This window comes from Pituophis catenifer, unplaced genomic scaffold (genome assembly GCF_029215685.1).
Source record: "Pituophis catenifer annectens isolate HBS135680 unplaced genomic scaffold, rPitCat1.0.hap2 SCAF_3, whole genome shotgun sequence".
Taxonomy (NCBI): Eukaryota; Metazoa; Chordata; class Lepidosauria; order Squamata; family Colubridae; genus Pituophis; species Pituophis catenifer.
In genome coordinates, this window is record NW_027256883.1 from 93,404,521 (window position 1) to 93,424,261 (window position 19,741).

General features: G+C 38.4%; 1 protein-coding gene across 1 annotated transcript; it reads left to right on the forward strand.

The window, feature by feature from the left end:
• Positions 1 to 3,977: 3,977 nt before the first annotated feature.
• On the forward strand, positions 3,978 to 6,543 carry THBD (thrombomodulin). The gene has a single exon (XM_070939127.1). The coding sequence runs from the start codon at positions 3,978 to 3,980 to the stop codon at positions 5,733 to 5,735; it is 1,758 nt and encodes a 585-aa protein (XP_070795228.1). The 3' UTR covers positions 5,736 to 6,543.
• The last annotated feature ends 13,198 nt before the right edge of the window (positions 6,544 to 19,741 follow it).

Sequence of the window (19,741 nt, forward strand, 5' to 3'; positions counted from 1 at the left end):
TCACTTTGAGCAGTCACTGTCTGACAGGGGTGGGGAACTATGGCCCTTTTATGATTTGTGGACTTCTGGCTCGGGAATTCTGGGAGTTGAAGTCCATAAGTCATAAAGGGGCCATAGCTCCTCACTTCTGCTGTATGAGATAGTCACTAAATAAAGACTACCTTTAATCAGGGATGGGATTGAAAAAATTCAGCAACCAGTTCGCTGCCTGGTTGCTGCATGGTCATGGTCATGGGGGCATGGCCTACTCAGCCTGCTGCACCATGGGGCGGAGGCATTTTCACCCTCCCCAGGCTCCAGAGGCTTTCATGGAGCCTCCCATGAGGGTGAAAACGGCCTCAACCGGGCACCGAAGGTGCTCTGGAGGCCAGAAATGGGCCCGTTTCTGGACTTCCGGTACTTCCAGTAGGCCTATTTTTTGCCCTCCCCAGGCTCCAGAGGCTTTTCTGGAGCCTCCAGGAGGGCAGAAATGGCCTCCACTGGGCATTGGAGGCCTTCTGGAGGCCAGAAACAGTCCTGTTTCCGGACTTCCGGTAGGCCCGTTTTTCGCCCTCCCAGAGCCTCTGTGCGTGCCCTGCACTTACCTGGCATCCAAAATGGGCCACGTGGAGGTTCCTGGGAGGGGCGGGGTGGGGTCAGCCAGTCCTTGGGACAACCAGTTCGGCGAACCAGATTAAAATTAACATCCGGTTTGCCCAAACCGGTCTGAACTGGCTGAATCCCACCCCTGCCTTTAATGGTATATTTCTTAATCTTCCAGAAAAAATGTGAGGGATGAAAATGATTTCACCCTCCCTCCCAATATCCCCATTTGCTTCATCTGTGAAGGCATCACAGATAGTCCTTCCTATCACCGAGCACCATCTCTGCCTGCAGCACAGGTACAATGTAGGGACCGTTCAGACCAGTGAAAGCATCATTTTCAAAAGAAGCTGTAGCTGGGCTGTTTTCAAGGATGGCTTTCCTCTGCCTATCCACAGTACCATTTGTTTGTTAGTACTTTGATGGATGGGAATGAGAAACATCCAGCGGTGCTCCTTAGAGGGGAGATCTCCTACAATTACCACCAAAAGACATTTCATTTTCCCATTTTTATCCAGATATATACAGGCAGTCCTCAATTTATGACCCAACTGGGGCCAGAACTTCCATCACTAAGTGATGTGATTGTTAAATGAGCTGTGCCCAGTTTTATGATCGTTTTTGCTATAGTCACTAAATCACCACAGTTGTTAATTGAATAACACAATTGTTAAGGAAATTCAGTCATAAATACATACCAGTTGCCAAAAGCCCAAATTTTGTTCACATGATTATGGGGATGCTGTGATACTCATAGTGAAAGGACCAGTCACTTTTTTCAGTGCCATCACAATTTCAAATTGTTGTTAAATGAATGTTTGTAAGTCATAAACTACCTGTAGACAGATAATAGACATTGTTCCTTCAAGTCAGCATTGACATCTGGAAACTATCCTGGACATATCCATGCAGGGTTTTTTGGCAAGATTTTTGGAAGTACAGGTAGTCCTCGATTTACAATCATTCATTTAAGACCAGTTACAATGGCATTGAAAAAAGTGACTTATAATCGAGCCTCACAATTTTGACCTTTGCAGCACCCTCACAGTCATGTGATCAAAATCCCAGGGCTTGGAACCAGCATGTGTTTAACAATAGTTGCTGAGTTCTGGGATCAAGTGATCAACATTTGCATTCTTCCCAGCCAGCTTCTGACTGCAAAATCAATGGAGGGGGAGCTGGCTTCAGTTAATAACCAAGTGATTCACTTAAGAACAGCACTGATTTGCTTAACAACATGTCAAAAAAAGGTTATAAAATTGGTCACAACTCACTTAACAACTGCCTTGCTTAGCAATGGAAATTCTGGTCTCAGTTGTGGTAAATTGAGGAGTAGCTTGTAACCTCCTCTGGCTTCTTTGTAAGGCAGAGTGAGAACAATGAGTCCAAGATCACCCAGATCTGCCTTGGTGCCTAAGGCAGAAATACAACTCGTAGGCTCCCGGTTTCTAGCTACATCAAACTGATTCTACTTTATTAATAGTAATAATTTTGGATAAAAGTTCCATTTCAATTATGTGTGAACTAGACAATATAGCAAAAAAAAAAAAAAAAAGCTATTTTTTGATTAACCGGGAAGGGCTGGGAATTAATGAAAGTTTTTTTGCATAGGATCATCCTGTTTATTGAGATGCTCATTAGCTCATGAAAGCACATTCTCTCCGCTAAGTCTCTTTCAGACAACATGGGTAATGGCCAAGACCAGAGAGCTAATCTAGAGGACTCCAAAACATTTTGATAAATTTTCCACAATGCAACTGCCAATTCATGCAAAGGGGAAAAAAGCAATGGAAATTTATATTTGCAAGTTTCTGTTACTATGACCAATCTTTGTAAAAATAATTTTATGCCTAGGTGAACTCTTCTTGGTCTGGTCTATCTCCTAGGGCTGACAACAAACTTGCAAGTCTGAATGTGCTTCCCCTTCTCTCTCTTTTATATTCAAGTGAACAGAATAACAGAGTTGGAAGGGACCTTGGAGATCTTCTAGTCCAACCCCCCCCCAATTCAGGCAGGAAACCTTATATACCATTTCAGATAAATGAAATGTCTCTTCTTAAAAATTTCCAGTGTTGAAGCACCCACAACTTCTGGAGGCATTTCATTCCATTGATTTATTATTTAAACTATCAGAAAATTTCTCTTTAGTTCTAGGTTGCTTCTCTCCTTGATTAGCTTTTTGTCCATCTTCAAGTGCATTGGATAACAGGTTGACCCCTTCTCCTTTGTGACAGCCCCTGAGATATTAGAACACTACTATCATGTCACCCCTAGTCCTTCTTTTCATTAAACTAGACATATCCAATTCCTGCAACCATTCTTCACATTTTAGTTTCCAGTGCCCTGGTCATCTTAGTTTCTCTTCTCTGTATTCTTTCTAGAGTCTCAACACCCTTTTTACATCGTGGTGACCAAAACTGTATGCAGTAGTGAGTTAGGGGGTGCCTACCTGAAAACTATTTCAGATGGGGCCAAAGCAGTATTTATCTACTTGTTGCCTTGGGAATAGATCTTCCCTCTTTCCACCAGAGTCAATCTCTTTACCCTCTACAGGTGAGATGATCACTAAATAAACATACAGTATCAAATATAGAAGCAAAACCTATTTAATTTCGGCCATAACATTTTGGGAAGCGTTTGAGAGAACTGGTGTGTTCAAGCAGCAGTTTGGTGGGTTTGAATGCAGAATAAACAGAGTTTGTCTGTTCCTTTGTTCCACAAGAAGATTTTCCTGGATTTATAATACTGTTAAGACTAAGGCACTTACAATGCTTTATGGGCACTATCTTTCAGCTATTGGCTTTTCCACTTTTGAGCACTAAAGTTTATTGGACATCTTCCGCTCTCCACATCTAAAACCCTCAGAAAACTTTCCTTTCTTTTGGAAGCAGCAGCAGCAGCAGCAACCACAGAGAACATGCCAGAACTGAGCAAATGCCTCAGCCAGGGAAGTACTTCCACACCACCAGGACATTTAAAGGACAGTGGTTGCAACTTGGTGCCAGGTTTGGACAAAGATTGCATTAGTTCCATGCAGTTACTCGCAGTTAGTAGTCAAATGCTACTTTAGAAATGGAGAGCCAGCTAAAGAGCAAAAAGAAAGCTAACTAACTAACTTTATGGACGCTATCTAGCATTTGGCTGCTGAGAGCAGCCACTTCTCCGGACTAAGAAGGATCGGGTGGAAGCCTCAATTTCCTGCGCCAATAGTCGAGGAAATGAGGGCGGGGCTGGCTGGCTTCCCTTCTCAGCGCTGCATCCAGCTGGGTGTGAGTGTGTGAGACTCTGACTCTGCTCCTGCTCCAGAGGGAGATCTCCTCCTGGGCGGGCGGGCGGTGCTTCCCTTATTTCTCCTGGTTTTCTCCCCTCCTCCCCTCGCATGGAAGGCGCTATAAATGCTGCGACCGCCTGAACGGGAAGCGACGACGGGGCACCCCAGTTTCACTCGAAGTGCGCTCGCCGTAATCGCCGCTAACATGTGGTTCCTCCTAGTGGCGATGGGCAGCCTGAGAGCAGGGTTGGCGTCACCCACTCCGTCTCCGGCGCCGATCCCCTTAGGCGCGCAGTGTTTGGGCTCCGCCTGCTTCGGTTTATTCGGCATTTCCAGGACTTTCACCGAGGCGGGCGGCGTGTGCGAGGCAGGCGGCGGACACCTCATGACGGTCCGCTCCACGGTGGCGGCGGAGGCCATTGCGCTGCTGCTGCTGCGCGACCGCCCCGGCAGCGCCTGGCTAGGCTTGCGCCTGCCCGGGAACCGCTGCGTCGAACCGACGAAACGCCTGCGGGGATTTCAGTGGGTGACCGGCGACGAGCGGACGGACTTCGACGCTTGGGAGAGCAACGGGTCCGACGCAAAAGTGCCCACCTGCGGCCCCACGTGCGTGGCGGTGACTGCCCAACTGAGGTGGCAGGAGCGCGCCTGCAACGCCTCCGCCGAAGCCATCCTCTGCGAGTACAACTATCCGAACGGGACCTGCGGGCCCCTGCCGGCCGCCTTCGCGGTCACTTACCTCACGCCCTTCGGCGCCCGAGAGAGCGATCTGGTGGCCTCTCCGCCGGGCACTACGGCGGAGGTGCAGAGTTTGGATGCCGTTCTGGAGTGCCGTGCTCAGGGCAGCAACGGGTCTTTCGAATGGGGTTCAGCCGCGCCCGGCGCCTGGGATTGTCAGTTGCAAAATGGGGGCTGTGACGATCAGTGTCATTTGGACGAGCAAGGGAGACCCCACTGCGCCTGCCTGGAAGGCAAGACGTTGTTGGAGGACCAACGGAGCTGCTGGTCCCCCTGTGCCAGTTTAGGATGCCAGCAGTATTGTGAGCCTCAGGGTGACTCTGGAGTCTGTATGTGCTTTGAGGGTTATGAGCTGGATTCCGATGGCAAGAGCTGCTTGGACATCGATGACTGTCAGGCCACACCAGGGCTTTGTGAACAGGAGTGCATTAACACCCAGGGCGCATTTGAGTGCCGCTGCTGGCAAGGCTATGATCTGGTGAAGGGCAAATGCCTCCTAGAAAAATGGGCGTGCTTTGATTTAACGTGTGAACATGACTGCAACCTTGTTGATGGAGAGTATAAATGCACATGTTTTGAGGGATATATTCCAGACCCCAAAAGTCCTCATAAGTGTCTCCAAGTCTGTAACCAGAGTCAATGCGCTGCACAGTGTGACCCTAACAATATAAATGAATGCTATTGTCCAGAAAACTTTATCTTGGAAATGAACATAGATGGTATACAAGTATGCACAGACATCAATGAGTGTGAGGCTAAATTCTGTGGTTCCCTGAAGTGCATAAATATACCTGGCAGTTACAACTGCATCTGTCCCAATGGACTTATTCAAGAAGCGGGCAGCTTCTGTGAGGAGCCATCAGAAGAACCAGAAGAGTTTTCAGGTGAAACTGAAACTTATCCCAAATCACCTGTTCCTCCTTCTTTTGCCCCACCAAAGGATGGCAGCAGCCGAGGGACATTGGTTGCAATAATTGTTGGCGTCACCTGTACGGTTGTGATGTTGGTAGTTATTATCTCCTACCTGGTGAAGAAACGCTATGCTGCACAAAGCATATCAGACTACAAATCTCAGCAGTCTGAAAGTGGTGTGGCACTTCAGCATGTTAGTTCAACATGTGACTCTTCCAGACAGAAAATGTAGGAAACATTCATTCTGGAAGGAGAAAAGAGACAATAACTTTAAAAACTTTAAGGAAATGTTTATGAATTTGGGGGTGGGGGGTGGAGTCCTGTGCAGATGCTGTTTAATTCATAACTGCCTGCATGAACTCTGAAGTAATGTTTTCCTTTCATTTCCCGAGAGTTAATTGTCATGCCGTGAGAGCAATGTTAGTATTTGTCACTGACCTATAATGTGAATCCCACGTGTGCAGAGAAATGGAGTCGGGGGTGCATTTATATAGGATTTTAGTTCTACCCTTCTTTTCTTCAAATACAACGTGATTGGTCTATAATTTGTTGTACAGACATGATGCTGCCTGTGTTGAAGATCAAGATCAAATGAAATGGGAGGGATATTAAACTCTTCTACAAGTATTTTGCCTGGAAGCTTTCACTGTTAAACATATGTTTCTAATTCACAGCTTTCACCTTGTTAACATTATTGGATAACAATTCTATGTAACAATCTTGACATAGTCTCTGTGAATGTTGAAGGAGTTAGCTATCAGCCCATGCCAAATTATCCATTTAATTTGCAATACACTACCATGCAGCCCCATTCTCCTCCCCCCCTTTTTTTTATTACAGATTTGGGCTTTTACCTTCTTTATTTGGTTTGTAATACAAACCTTTATTTGGTTTGTAATACAAACTTTCTGTGTTGTCAAAGTAGTTTTGAGTACTTGCTGTTATAAGCACAACTACTTTATTGCGATGTTATTCCTTTTTTCTTTGTGCGACTTTCCTTTATCTTCATCTCATTTTCAGATTGTTCTATTTGTTTCACAATGGATTTCTCTAATTGAAAAACGTGACATACCAGTTTGCACTTTGGACACTTTTATTTAACTGGATTAAATTCCTTTCTTTCATGTTTTGTTTCTAATATAAAATGTTCACCAGTTTTAGTGGAAGCTGTATCATGCCTTTCAGATTTTCAGTACTGTATTGGAAAGAGTTGGAGAATGACATTTTAATGCCTTCATTTGAGAAACTCTTTCATTTTTATTTAAGATGATAAGCATGATAAAAAGGACTTTAAACATTGTAAAGTGAATTGTATCTAATCAGTTCTGAAACAAAATTCAGCTAAATGTAAGCCCTTTGCATTGATTTCAGGTACAAAGTGTAACCAAAGGCTAAATGTGAACTAATTAATACCTGGTGAGTTTTATCATACCTGGATTCTTTCAGAGTTATGATGTCACCATTGCAGTATCTTATTGGGAGTTTGCAAAAAATGTTATAGGCATTTGTTGAATACTATAGCCATGTCTTCCTGAAGGATTTTTATAACTTCTAGTGTCACCCAACCGTTAGTGAAGCAATATAAAGTTTATTTTTATTACTGTGTTACCAGCAGAGAAACAACTGGATGAAAATGTAAGGGGCTATGAATCACTGGTAAGGAAATTATCAATCTTGCTGTTAATTGGTTAATACAGTTCCAATGTGGTATTTTTTAACACTTTAAAATGGCTCTTTTAATAAATGGAAGTGAATGAGATAGTTTATAAGTGAATGTTTTATGTATGTATTTATAGAAAATATGCTATAAAGTTATTTTTCCATCAGTGTACATAAAAAGTCAATCTATATAAAATTTGCAGCATGATCTCTTTCACATACTACATACATGTTGTGTTTCAAGCATCTCTTTATTTTGTCTGGATTTCCAGGTTTTATGGTAGATTTCTTGAACCTCAAGGATAAAGTTGCAAGGATTAAATAAAGCTATATTAGCTTCATGCCTGTCCTTCATTCAAGTAATACGAAACTTATCTGAAAAAAAACACAATTGACACATGTACTATGTACTATGAACCTGTTTCTGTTAAAATTAAATAAACATTTTCAAGATTGCACAAGTGAACAGAATATCAACAGATAATTTAGAACTAAAATTAACTGCTGGATTAATTTTAATTAGTTCAGTAATGAAGAACATTTTTGGCTAGACATTTGTGAAGTTAGCATACTTACTAAGTTTCTTGTTATTTCAAGAAATGCATGTATATTATCAGGAAAAAAAATGTTAGAGTGACATTCTGACCATAAATAAAGTGTGAAATATTTATTTTATAAATAATGTATAACATCAGTGTAACAGCTGATGTAGTATAACAGGTATGGTTTTTAAAATTTTAAAAATTAAAACAATGAAGAAACCATGGACATTAGCATTTAAATGGCTATAGTTAGTACATAGCAAAGTCATAACTATAAAAAAATATAAATTTAGAACTTAGGTATAGTAATCCCAAACTAATTTAAGAATGGACAAGATAATTATAGAATTAATAATAGATTGGTAAACCTAAAATGGTAATTGTTACCTTATAACAGAAATTTGATTAGCCACTAGTTTAACTAAGCTGCATAACTACTTCACTAACATTCAAAACCTTTGCATGTTCCTTAGCTTAAATGCCACCTTGCACATCTCCTTCAGCTACTTTATATATGGCTAATGATCCTAAAAGTTCAATATAATTATGAGAGTGTATTATGTGTGCTTATGGAATTCTATTTAATCTACTTTTGTTTTTCAAACTTTTCTAAGTGGATATGTGATCCTTGGTTTCTTAAACTTTAAATCTAATTAAAAAGGTACATCTCTTAGAAGTTGATAGTAATAAATATTAAATTGATCTGTTAATAGAGGCCACCCACTAATGAATTACAAACTCTGGGCATTAACCTCTGTTTCATTATGTACAAATTATTCTCAAATCATTTGAGTTTACTGTTATGTAAGCTTTCTGTGTTCCAATAGTTCTGAGTAAGATGGATCAGAGAGAATTAATGATTACATTCATTTCTTGCTCCTTTCCCCTTCTAAGGGGGAAAATCTGCCAGCAGAGCAGAAAAGCAGGCTGTACAAGATTCATTTTAAGGCTTGCAAATCCCGTGCTGATTTCAGAACATGCTGGGAAGGAGGGATCTATTTCTAGTTGGTCCTGAAATGAACACAAATCTGAAACAAATTAAAACAAAAATGAAGACAAAATAGAAAATCATAATGTATATAGTAAGGGTGAAGAATATAAGGAAACAAGTATACAGTCTTTTTTTTTTTTTTAAGAATCATGCCCATTTCAATATTCTGAATCCATTATACCAAATTCAGTAAGTCTTACTCTCAAGTAAATAAGCCAACACTGCAGCACTGGGCTTGCTTCACATAATAAAACACAGATATGGTGAAGGACCCAACATAGTATGCCTTTTATACAAATAATGCTCGACTTACAACTAATGGAGCTGCCCATTTTGGTCATAAGTCATGATTGTCGTAAAACTGACCTATTTTATGACCTTTTTGTGGTGGTCATTAAGCAAGTGCTATGGTTGGAAAGCCATGGCCACAGGCATTCAGCGAACATCATGTCACTAAGTGAACCAATTGTTCACTATGACCAAAAACTGGAGGTAAATGCTGGTTTTTAACAAAAACATCATCAAATGCAGTTACATGTATGCATGATGCATACAGCCATGAATGCAGCCTGGTTGCTGAGAGGCTAAAATGTGACCATGTGGCTGGGCGGGCGACGGGGAGTACTGGCCATTGGAACTTCAGAACCAGATCATAAGTAATCCCAAGGAGGTCTGTTGCAACTTCTGATTGTAGCTAAGTGACTAGTCATAATTTGAGGACCTGTGTACACAAGTGGTCTTTGAAAATTATCTTCATCATTATAATGCAGGTCAACAGGTTTGAAAAATAATAATGGAAAAATTATATAGAATTTTTAATATTTAAATGTTTGAATTTACTGCACAGCAAATAGAATAAAACAATGTGTAACTTTGGAAATTTAAAAAATGCTGAAACTTATTAGTTGTTAACTAAGAAATGGACCATAGTTCTTAGCGAAAGAAGTCTATATGACAACAACTACCAGAGCTTACATTAAAGCACTTTTTTCCCCCAGGACAGACTATACCTTAAGCAGAGCAGACGGTTGTATAGATATTTATTTGAGATTAGCAGTAAAGACTTTTGTATTTCCATGCAGAAAGATTGCCACATTTTTATGATTACAAAATGCTGTTTCATATTTGATTAACTTTCTTTTTCATCACTTTATTTATTTATTTATTTATTTATTTATTTATTTATTTATTTATTTCATGTATTTATATGCCGCCCTTCTCCAGAAGGACTCAGGGCGGCGAACACAAGTTAAAAACATGTACAACAAACCAAATTAACTAATAAATAATAAATAATAAAACCCAGAATCAGAGTCAGCCTATTTGCTTGAACAGCCAAGTCTATTATGTACCCTAAATTAGATACTATCAAAAGTGTTTCCTTTGGCATAATGGAAATATTTGGATTTATTCTCATATATTCAACCTACTTTTATAATGGGGTTGTGTTTTATATTTGTACTTTTTCTAGAGCAAATTTATCAGATTAACCAACTGATAATGGTTATAGTGGTTCTGAATCCACAACAGAAGGATGAATTAAGGATAATTTCCTTTTATGCACTTTCTCCTTCAAATCCTTCCTTGATGTGCCTTTCAACACAACTGTGTGTTTAAGTGTGTGGGGTCGTGCCCATGTGTATGGAGAGTGTATCAATAAAGATTAAAAAATCCAATTCAGTAATATATAAATCAGTTTTAAAATTAATGAGGTAGACGTACAATAGTTTAATGATCCGATCAGCGGTAGCCTATATCAAGTATAGTTTAGTTTTGAGGGTTATTACTCACTGTTTTGCACAAAGTAAAAAAATATTCCATTAAAAAAATCTTACACGGAAAAGGACTTTAACAGTGACTCTAATATGTGAGCTCAAAATTACAGAAGGAGCATTTAAATTACTGCTGTCTGAAGTTAGACAGTTCTCTATCCAAATTCATGCCAATTTGAAAAAGGCCTGAAATTATTGGTTTTAAAGAGCACACACACACAGTATGTACATAGTATGCAACTTTATATGAGGAATTCTTATGGTTTTGAGCTTTGCCAACTTGGGGAAGTCATTAAATCTTATTAGCCATTGTTTCCACTCCTGTTAAATTTTTCACTTTCATAAAAATCAGTTATATTTTTTCAAATTAAACTAAATCTTTTTTGTGTGTTTTTTTCCTTCCACTGTTCTCAGATTTTTATCTTTAGGGAGGGATCCTTGATATAGTTCAACCTCTGGGCATCTAAGGCTGTCTGTTTTATTTTGAGGGGACTACCAGTGTCCACATTTTATTTGAACTTTATTGCACAATCAATTATCCCTCCATAAACATTTTATTTATTTATAAAATTTCTGTATTGTCCATCATACTTATATGACTAGGTGGGATCTTATGAATTCTTTTTCCCAAACACTTTCATATCTGAGATTCTTGGTAAATGTCTGTTTTGCTTACTAAATATCTAGGATACAGCCCCCTAGATTGATTCAAAGCTGGCATTCTAAATATACTACTGTTTATTCATGAAGGGTTAACAGACTTGGGCTGCAATCATTGCAAAGATTGACAGATGGCAGATAATTTTCTGTATCTATTTCTTGCCACCTAATTATTTGTGGATTCAGTTTGAAGAAAGAGCACAGCATTGACAAGAACTATGGAAGGTGCCTGCTTTACAAGCTAGAGAGTCCTCACAAATGTAAACGCAAAGATTTTTATAGATATTAAGACCTCACAGTAGGAGATCCAAGGAATCTGATTTTTTTGGCCATGTTTTTGAGCTAGGCAAGTTCTTCCAGTGTACCTGAAGCTATTTCTATTATTAGGTCAAATGGACCTTCCAGGAGGAAAGCAGAGTTGGGGAAGTCCATTGTGAAGGAGATAGAATGTTGAGATCATCAACTGATGGAGAATGGAAAGTTGGGGCTTCTCTAGGTTACTGTTCCCTTGTAAAGGCTGCTGTTGGACTGGATTGTGAACTGGTGAGGAAGTTGTTTTACTTTGATTTAGATGCAGAGAGGATCAGTTTGGATCTGATGGGATTAGGCAGAGTATTGATCGACTGTAAATTTGACTTTGGTCAAATTTATAGTCTTTGACTTTGACTTTGGTCATATAAAAAAAATAGGGATGGTGGGAGGATGCAATCTTCATTTTGTTTGTTAGGTTTACAGTATTTTCTCCATTTAATATTTAGTAATCAGTACCCTTGAGTAATATTGGGAATGAAAGAGCAGCAAAATAAAAATAAAATTACCAAAAATGACAAAAAAGAATTTTACAGGACATAAATATAAGTCCCAAACGAGTATCTTCATCTAACGTAGCCATGACAATGACCTGAAAAAGTTATGTTGCTTACAAAATTAAAATCCATAATGTTTATACAAGCTCTAACTTTTTTCAAATGCAGTTTCCTGTTTAGTAATTCCTATGTGTAGCTATTCAATCTTTGTACCTTTTTCTTTTTGACAGTCATTGTTAAAATAATTGTTTTTCTTCACAACTCTAGCAATTTTTGGCTGTAAAAAGGAAACCATGAAGTGATTAAAAGCAATTTAGGAAGGCCAGAGAAGGTGAATGGTTAAAAAAAAAAAAACATAAAAGCCTCCAAGGAGGAGATCAGGTCAAATTGGTGGTAAATACATCCTAGGGAGAAGAGAGGTTGCCACCCATCCTGAAAGAACAAAATGACTCTTTTGTCAACTAGCCATTGCTCAGTTCAGATATTCTGGATAATTATTGATTAATATCTACCCTTCACTTCCCTGGGAAACTTGTTGAAAAAGTAATGGGGCTGCTCCAGCTATAGAGAGGAAACAGTTTATCTAGACTCATATTCATTTCATGGCTGTGTATGATACAGAGATAATAATATTTCACTTATGGACATCCTATGGCAAGACTGAGATAGAGAATGGGATACTCCTGGAGTTGATTGATATCTCAGTGGCTCAGTGGCCTTCAATTGATTATGGTACCCTTCTGAACCACCTCCACTGATTGGGCAAAGGGGGACACTGTTCTGCAGTGATTTTTCTTCTTAAAGAAGAATAAATGGTGAGGGGAGAGATCAGTCCCAGGTTCCTCAATTATGGAACGGCACAAAGCTTGATGTTGTTCCAATTAATTACTCCCAGATGATGCCACTGAGATGCTGTCCAGGTATCTGGAGCGGAGGCCATTAGGTTTTGGATGGTGAGGAGCAAGATTCAGTTTTATCCCAGCAAAACAGAGTGGCTTTAAGTTAGAAACCATCTGATTCCAAAAAAATATCATTTTTGGTCCTGGATAGAGTTGTGTTTCCTGGGATGCAATTTGGAATCATTCTGGATTGATAGTTCTGATACTTTGAGTATGCCCCATTCTGAAATGGGAGGTCACAGTCACTCAAACCTAAGTCACTACTTGAGTGGACTACTGCAATGTGGTCTAAAGAGATATTCTGAAGATCACTTGGAAACTGGTCTAGAATGCTTGAGTAATCGTGGGGGCTCCTCAGTTCATGCATAGAAACCCAACACTTCAAGAGCTGCATTACTTGCCAGCTGGGTGAAATTCAAGATGCTCATTGATAACTTTAAAGAATAGCTTATCTGGCTCAGGACCTGGATATCTGCAGAATCACATTTACCCATTCAACTGGAACTAGTAGTGTGGGCTCCCTCCACATTCCTTCATTGAGTTGATATCATATACAAGGACTACAAATTGAGTCTTTTCAATCATGCTCCCTTTCTGTAGGGTCTGCAAAACTATAATTTTGTTCTCTTTGGGAATTGAAAACCTCCTCATTTCTGGTTATATTGATAAATGTTGCTGTGCTATGTATAGCTTGTGTAATGTATTGTTTTCCCTGTTTTGTACTGTTTTAAATCCAGTAAATATATTGCTACCTCTGTACTGTATCCAGTTTACAGAGGTAGCAATATATGCCAATCACAGTCCTTTGTGATGGGACCAGTTTATAAACCCAATAAATAACTACCCAAAAATTTTAGTGATATATGCAAATTTTATTTGATAAAAATCAAGGCCATCACACCTGTAAACAGATCAGTGCTAAAGTAGAAAGTAATATTTAGATAAAGTGACTGAAAAAAAGCAGAAAAGTACATGCGTATATTTCTGGTCACTATAATGTATACAATCTTGATGAAGATAAAAGTAAAGGTTTCTCTTGCTTAGTGTCTGACTCTAGAGGGTGGTGTTCATCTCCGTTTCAGCCAAGGGAGCCAGCATTGTCCAAAGATGCTTCCATGATTATGTGGCCAGAAAGACTATACTGTGAGGTACACTGGATGCCATTACCTTTCCATTAAAGAGGTACCAATTTATCTACTTGCATTTGCATGTTTTCGAACTGCTGGGTGGGCAGGAATGGAGCAAGAATGGAGCTCACACCATCATGTGGCACTTGGGTTTCGAACTGCCAACCTTTCAGTCAATAAGCCCAGTATCTTAATCACTAGGCCACCACACCCTCTATACCAGGGGTGTCAAACTCACGTTGTCATGGCAGCGTCACGTGACATATTGGAACTTTTTTCCCTTTCACTAAACCAGGCATGAGCGCGGCCAGTGTGTGATGCATACAGCCCATGGGCCAGGAGTTTGACAGCTCTGCTCTATATAATCATGAGAACCTTCCAATTCTCTTGTAGTTTTTTTTTTGTAATTATATCCCATTAGATCCATCCTTTATATAATTATATAAAATAATATCCGTTATATTGATCCTTATTCAACATGATATGAAAGACATTGCTGGGTCATACAATACCCGTGTTTCCCCGAAAATAAGACCCTGCCTTATATTTTTTTGAACCCCGAAATAAGCACTTGGCCTTATTATTTTGGGGCGCATGGAGCAAGATAGGGCTCCTCTTGCTGTCTTACCTTATTCCCAGCTCTGCATTTAAGTATTTTTGGGGACAGCTTATTTTTTGGGGGGGAGGCTTATTTTAGTGCATGCACTTAAAAGCCCAATTGGGCTTATTATTAGGGGATGTCCTATTTTTGGGGAAACAGGGTATATATGTATATACATACAATGTATCTGTATATACAAGCACTTACGTTATCTTCCAGTTCCTTGATGTAGTGCTGCAAAGCTTTATGGAGTTAATTGTGGAATCCATACTTCCATCAAACCAACAATAATAAACCTTTTGGGCCATTTACAGTTCTCCATTTATGTCTATTTTCAAGAATATTTTGGAACTCCAGACTTTTTTAAATAGCGAAATTATGTGGTTAGTGAAAGAGTGTGTATCAAGAAATGGAGTTAAAGATTATAGGAAGCTTTTCCATCAGCTGAATTTTGCATTGGTACTGCATATGCTTTCAGATGAGTGTAGGTTCATTGTAGCTTAAAATCCCACTCCATCCCCGCCAATGGACTGAGTTTTGGGAGCTATAGTTTGGGGATGGGCTCCAAGATCCAAGTCTCTCTGGCATCTCTGGAAGGTGGTTCCACTGATGGGATGTGTGGATTTAGTATTTCTCATTGGTCCTTCCCCTTCTGAGTCTGGGTTGCTCTTAGATTTCAATATATTAACAATCCCTATTTGTACTACTAGTTTTTAATAAATGTCCACATATATGTTACAATTAGATCTCATAAAATCTGAACTATATATTTATTTTATGAGATAATCTCTTTAGGCTGCATCTGTAATATCTACATTTTTAGTGTAAAATAAACTGCCCAAAATGGTTAACCACCAAAACATGTGACCTGTCCTCTTGTTTTGAACATGCTGTTCAAGAGCTAAATAATTACTTATCAATGAAATCTAAACCTGCATCATCATATTTTCCATGCCATAATTTTAGACTTTGATTCATCTGCCAACTTATTCAGAAAACTGATAATTAACCCGACCATTTTGATGTACAGAAAATTCTTATTGTATCAGGTTAATCTTTTTGAGCAAGGAAGGTTTATTTTCACAGATCACTCTCATGTGCACTATGTTTAACCCTTGTAATGGAATACCCTCAGCACTGTAGCCAACATGGAAGTAACCAATAAATGTGGCAGAATGGGAGAGACAATGAGTACATGTTTCACAAAACTAAAATAGAGGGATAGGTACAAATAATCTACAGTACTTTTTACATGTTTCCTGTAAATGTCATTGATGTTGAATGAGTAAGCATTCCTGTGAATGCTATCTTATCTTAGTTAGCAGAAGGTGAGACATCATTTGTATTTTCAGCTTAATATTGGTGTCTTTTCAGCCCTTTTCTATTTGCAGACATATCCTTCTTGAAATTATCTACTTTCCTGGTCTCTTTGCCCAAAGGACTCATTCTCTGCCCCACCCCATTTTTCTTTTCCTTTTTTCTTTTTTCAATTATGTTTTTCCTGCCATAGTAAGTCAGTCCTGCAAAAATATTTAAGAGGTGAACTCAGTAAAGAATGGAAGGAAACCCTTTCTTCTGAGCAAGTTTCTCCTGATGTGATCACTCAACCCTCCAGAAATACTTAAGGGTGGAATTCTGTGAAGAATAGAAAGGAGGAAATGTTTCCTTTGACATATTTTAGGAGGAGAATTGCCTGATGGAAGGTTGGGTTAATTCCCGAAAGTGATGTTTTAAAAATTGCAACAGGTACAAAGGTACAAGAAATGCTGATACATTGCCAAATAGAAATTCATTACAAATTGTTTTAGCACATCTGTTGTGTTCTGCACTGCCCACATATCAAATGTGAGGGAAAGATATTTATTTTAAGAAGGTCTAGATCAAAAGTCAAGATGAAATGCAAATAGAAGAAAAAGTTTTTGATCAAGAAGAAAAAGTGAGGGTGAAAACTGAGCGGACAGAACGAGAAGGCACAAGAACAAAAGGACAGAGAGTGATAAGAACAACTTGAAGGGCAAGATCTATATATAAGTGAAAAGATGGATGAGGAAATAAAGATGCTATCTGTTAACATAAATGGATTGAACTCCCCTATAAAAAGAAAAAAATCTTCACAAAACTAAAAGATTAAAATTGGATATAGTTTGCCTTAATTATAATTCTATCTTGGAGCTGGCTTTGATCAGAATTCAGGAATAAATTAAAGCAATCATACATATCTCCTTTCAACAGAAGAAAATGGTTCAAAGACATACAGTGCTACTCTAGCACATGGCAGCTACATTTTTAAATTAGATCATTACACTGTTATGGTGGGTGAGACAAAGGTTCATTGCTAAATCTCAGTTCCTGATTTGCTTAGGCATTCCATATAAAACTTGTTCGTTCTTTATTAAATAGTCTGAGACATTTAATTAAGTAAAATATATATACAGTTTAATGTAATAACTAAATATGCATACTGATTATCACTGTGTATTCTCTAGTAAAGTATCTCTTAATTAATTCTAGCATCTAAGTTTTTCCTTCCCTCATTCACCTAGTAGCTGATTGGAATCATTTTAAATTACAACCTCAATCAGCTAAACAAAGCTCTACTGCCATTTATTAAATCCCTATGATTGTGCCATGGTCATTTTCAAGATATATATATTTCTTTTGAATCAAAACTATCAGACCTTGTTATGGTAGGAATGTCTTCTATGAGTTTGGATTGGTATGTCAGAAGTGATCTTCTTGGGAAACAATGGCTCTTATCTCAATTTCCAATGTAGTAATCACATCTAACTTACCTTATAGTGAAATGGACTTGATATGGACCCTTTTTGAAGATGGCTTGTTCTTAGATTGATCTGCAAAGACCAAAATAGTTTGGGCCCATTTTTCTTGAAAGACTCTTTTCATCATACGAAACTGCCCACATGAGATTAGTTTCATATGCTTTTGTTGTGTGAGAATGAAGGACAAAGATTTTCCACGTTCCTGGCTTTCGGTGCCAAATGAAATTCAAAAGGATCCATCAATTGATGGATTCAAATAGGTTCCATTGACCTTTCCATTACCCGAAAAAAGAGCTCTTATTTGAAATTACTTTTATGTTGGTTGAATATAGTGTTAACTAAAATAGTTTTAAATAGTAACTTTTAAGACTATTGTTTGAGTGAAGTTCTCAAAAGGCAGCTTTCATTATAGAAAACACAATAAATCATCAAGTTAAAACAGATTATTGCACCATAAAATACCATAAAACAGCCTGTAAAATAGTAGAGTGTGATAGCAATAACATTATCTGTAAAAACAACCATCCAGCATAATATTGTATGCATGTATAAAATGTATATAATAAGTGTGGGCATGCACAACTACAACATTTGGTTTGGATTCCGATTTGATGATTTAGAAAACTGATCAACTCATTCTGGAGTGATTTGGAGCCTCATTTTTTATTTTGAACCTAAAATTTTCTCCTTCTGAATCTCTCCTCAACTGGACATAACTACAGCTTCAAAATAACTTTCTGGAATACTCTGGATTTGATCTGTGAAAGACAGATTATACTTTTCTAGATAAATAAGCTCAAGGTGTTTTGTTTTTTAAAAAAATTAAATCTTTATCTTTTAGGAAAACACTGACACAATTTAAAAAAAATATGTTGTGGTAAAACTGGATGAAATTTGTATACAGTATGAATCCTTTATGGGAAATCAAGCCTATTAACTTTCAAATTATTGTAGACAGGACTTTTTATGCAAGAATAACATTTTAATCCTTAGGGAAATGAAATACCTAAAGGTTAAGTGTATTTCACTATGTTTACCTATGTATGTACCATATCTGAAAAAAAGAACTGCTTCTGGCTAGGAAACTTGTACTTTTCAGGTTAGCTACAGAAACTTAAAACATCTTCAGATTGTGTTCATGCACGTGCACATACGTATGTTTGGTAACCATCATGAAAGTGGGTACATCGTATATGTTTATAGGTGCATTACACATTTTAGCTCTGAAATCTGCAACTCTAATTTTTGAACTTTTCCCCATCTGCATCTCCCCATCTCTTATGTTCTGGACAATATTAAAACCTGTATTATTTTGAAGCATTTTTGTCAATCCTCATGAAGATTTGCATGGAGATTTTAGATTTTTCTCCTCATACAGCATTTTAGCTTTATTCTATAAGTGTGTGTCAAAAAAAATGTCAAGATGGTTGAACATCTGTGCAAATGAAGCTCCAACCCATTTTTACAGGCTGCCAGAGCTTTGACTGCCTGGCCAATCAATCAATCTGCCTGCTATCTTGACTTTTTGGACATTCTTTTGTGAACATTCCTGGTTTTATAGTTCTGTTATTATTGTACAACTTATGATTGCTCTGGTCTTCATTTTCTTATATGATTATTAGTCAGTTTGAAAATGGTTACATTAAAAAATGGAGCACAAGTTTAAGTAAATCAATTAAATAAATCAGAGCACCCAACGTGACATTCTATATGTCTGCCTTGTAACAAACCATTTGAAGTTTGAACCCATTTGTTTGAAAAAATGGTAGTGGGGCTGTATAACCTGTGCTACCATTTAAGTTTCAGATATTTGATTACAACACATGTAAAGAGTGGTTGACTAGTTTTAAACCAACACGGATCTCTGTAAAAGTTGGAATAAAAAGAAATACTTGTGGTTATGATGTGAATCTACTCTGTTTATGTCTGTGTGCTTTACTTACTGAGCTACTCTTTTGGTGCCTGGTACAGCAAGAAGTTCAGAACAACAAAATGCGCCAATGAGTCGTCATGGCACAGAGCCATCAAAACCTGTCAGGAAGGAAAGGGGATGGGAGAAGCTGCCTTTTGTTCCTGAATGTTTGTGCCAAAATAGGCAGCATTTGATTGAGCCTGGCTCCAAAAGTAGCTTTAGGAATATTTTTGAAGGTTCAAAGAACTTTATATGCACTCTCTTTTTAGCACTCCTTACAGTACACATGGACACTGACAGAAATCTCAGGGATTGCCACTGTGTCCAAGTACAGATTGTTTGCTGCCCCAGAATTTCTCCCTAGGACACTTTCTCCCTCTGCCTTCTGCCCATTTCTCAAGTCATGTGGATTTCTTATCTTGATCTCCTTTCATATTTGACTGAAATGGGCTGCGTGCCTTTAATTATAGAACATTTTAGGCTGATGCT

Coding starts and splice junctions, on each gene's coding strand:
- THBD (XM_070939127.1), top strand. CDS start 3,978: ATGCTGCGACCGCCTGAACGGGAAGCGACGACGGGGCACCCCAGTTTC.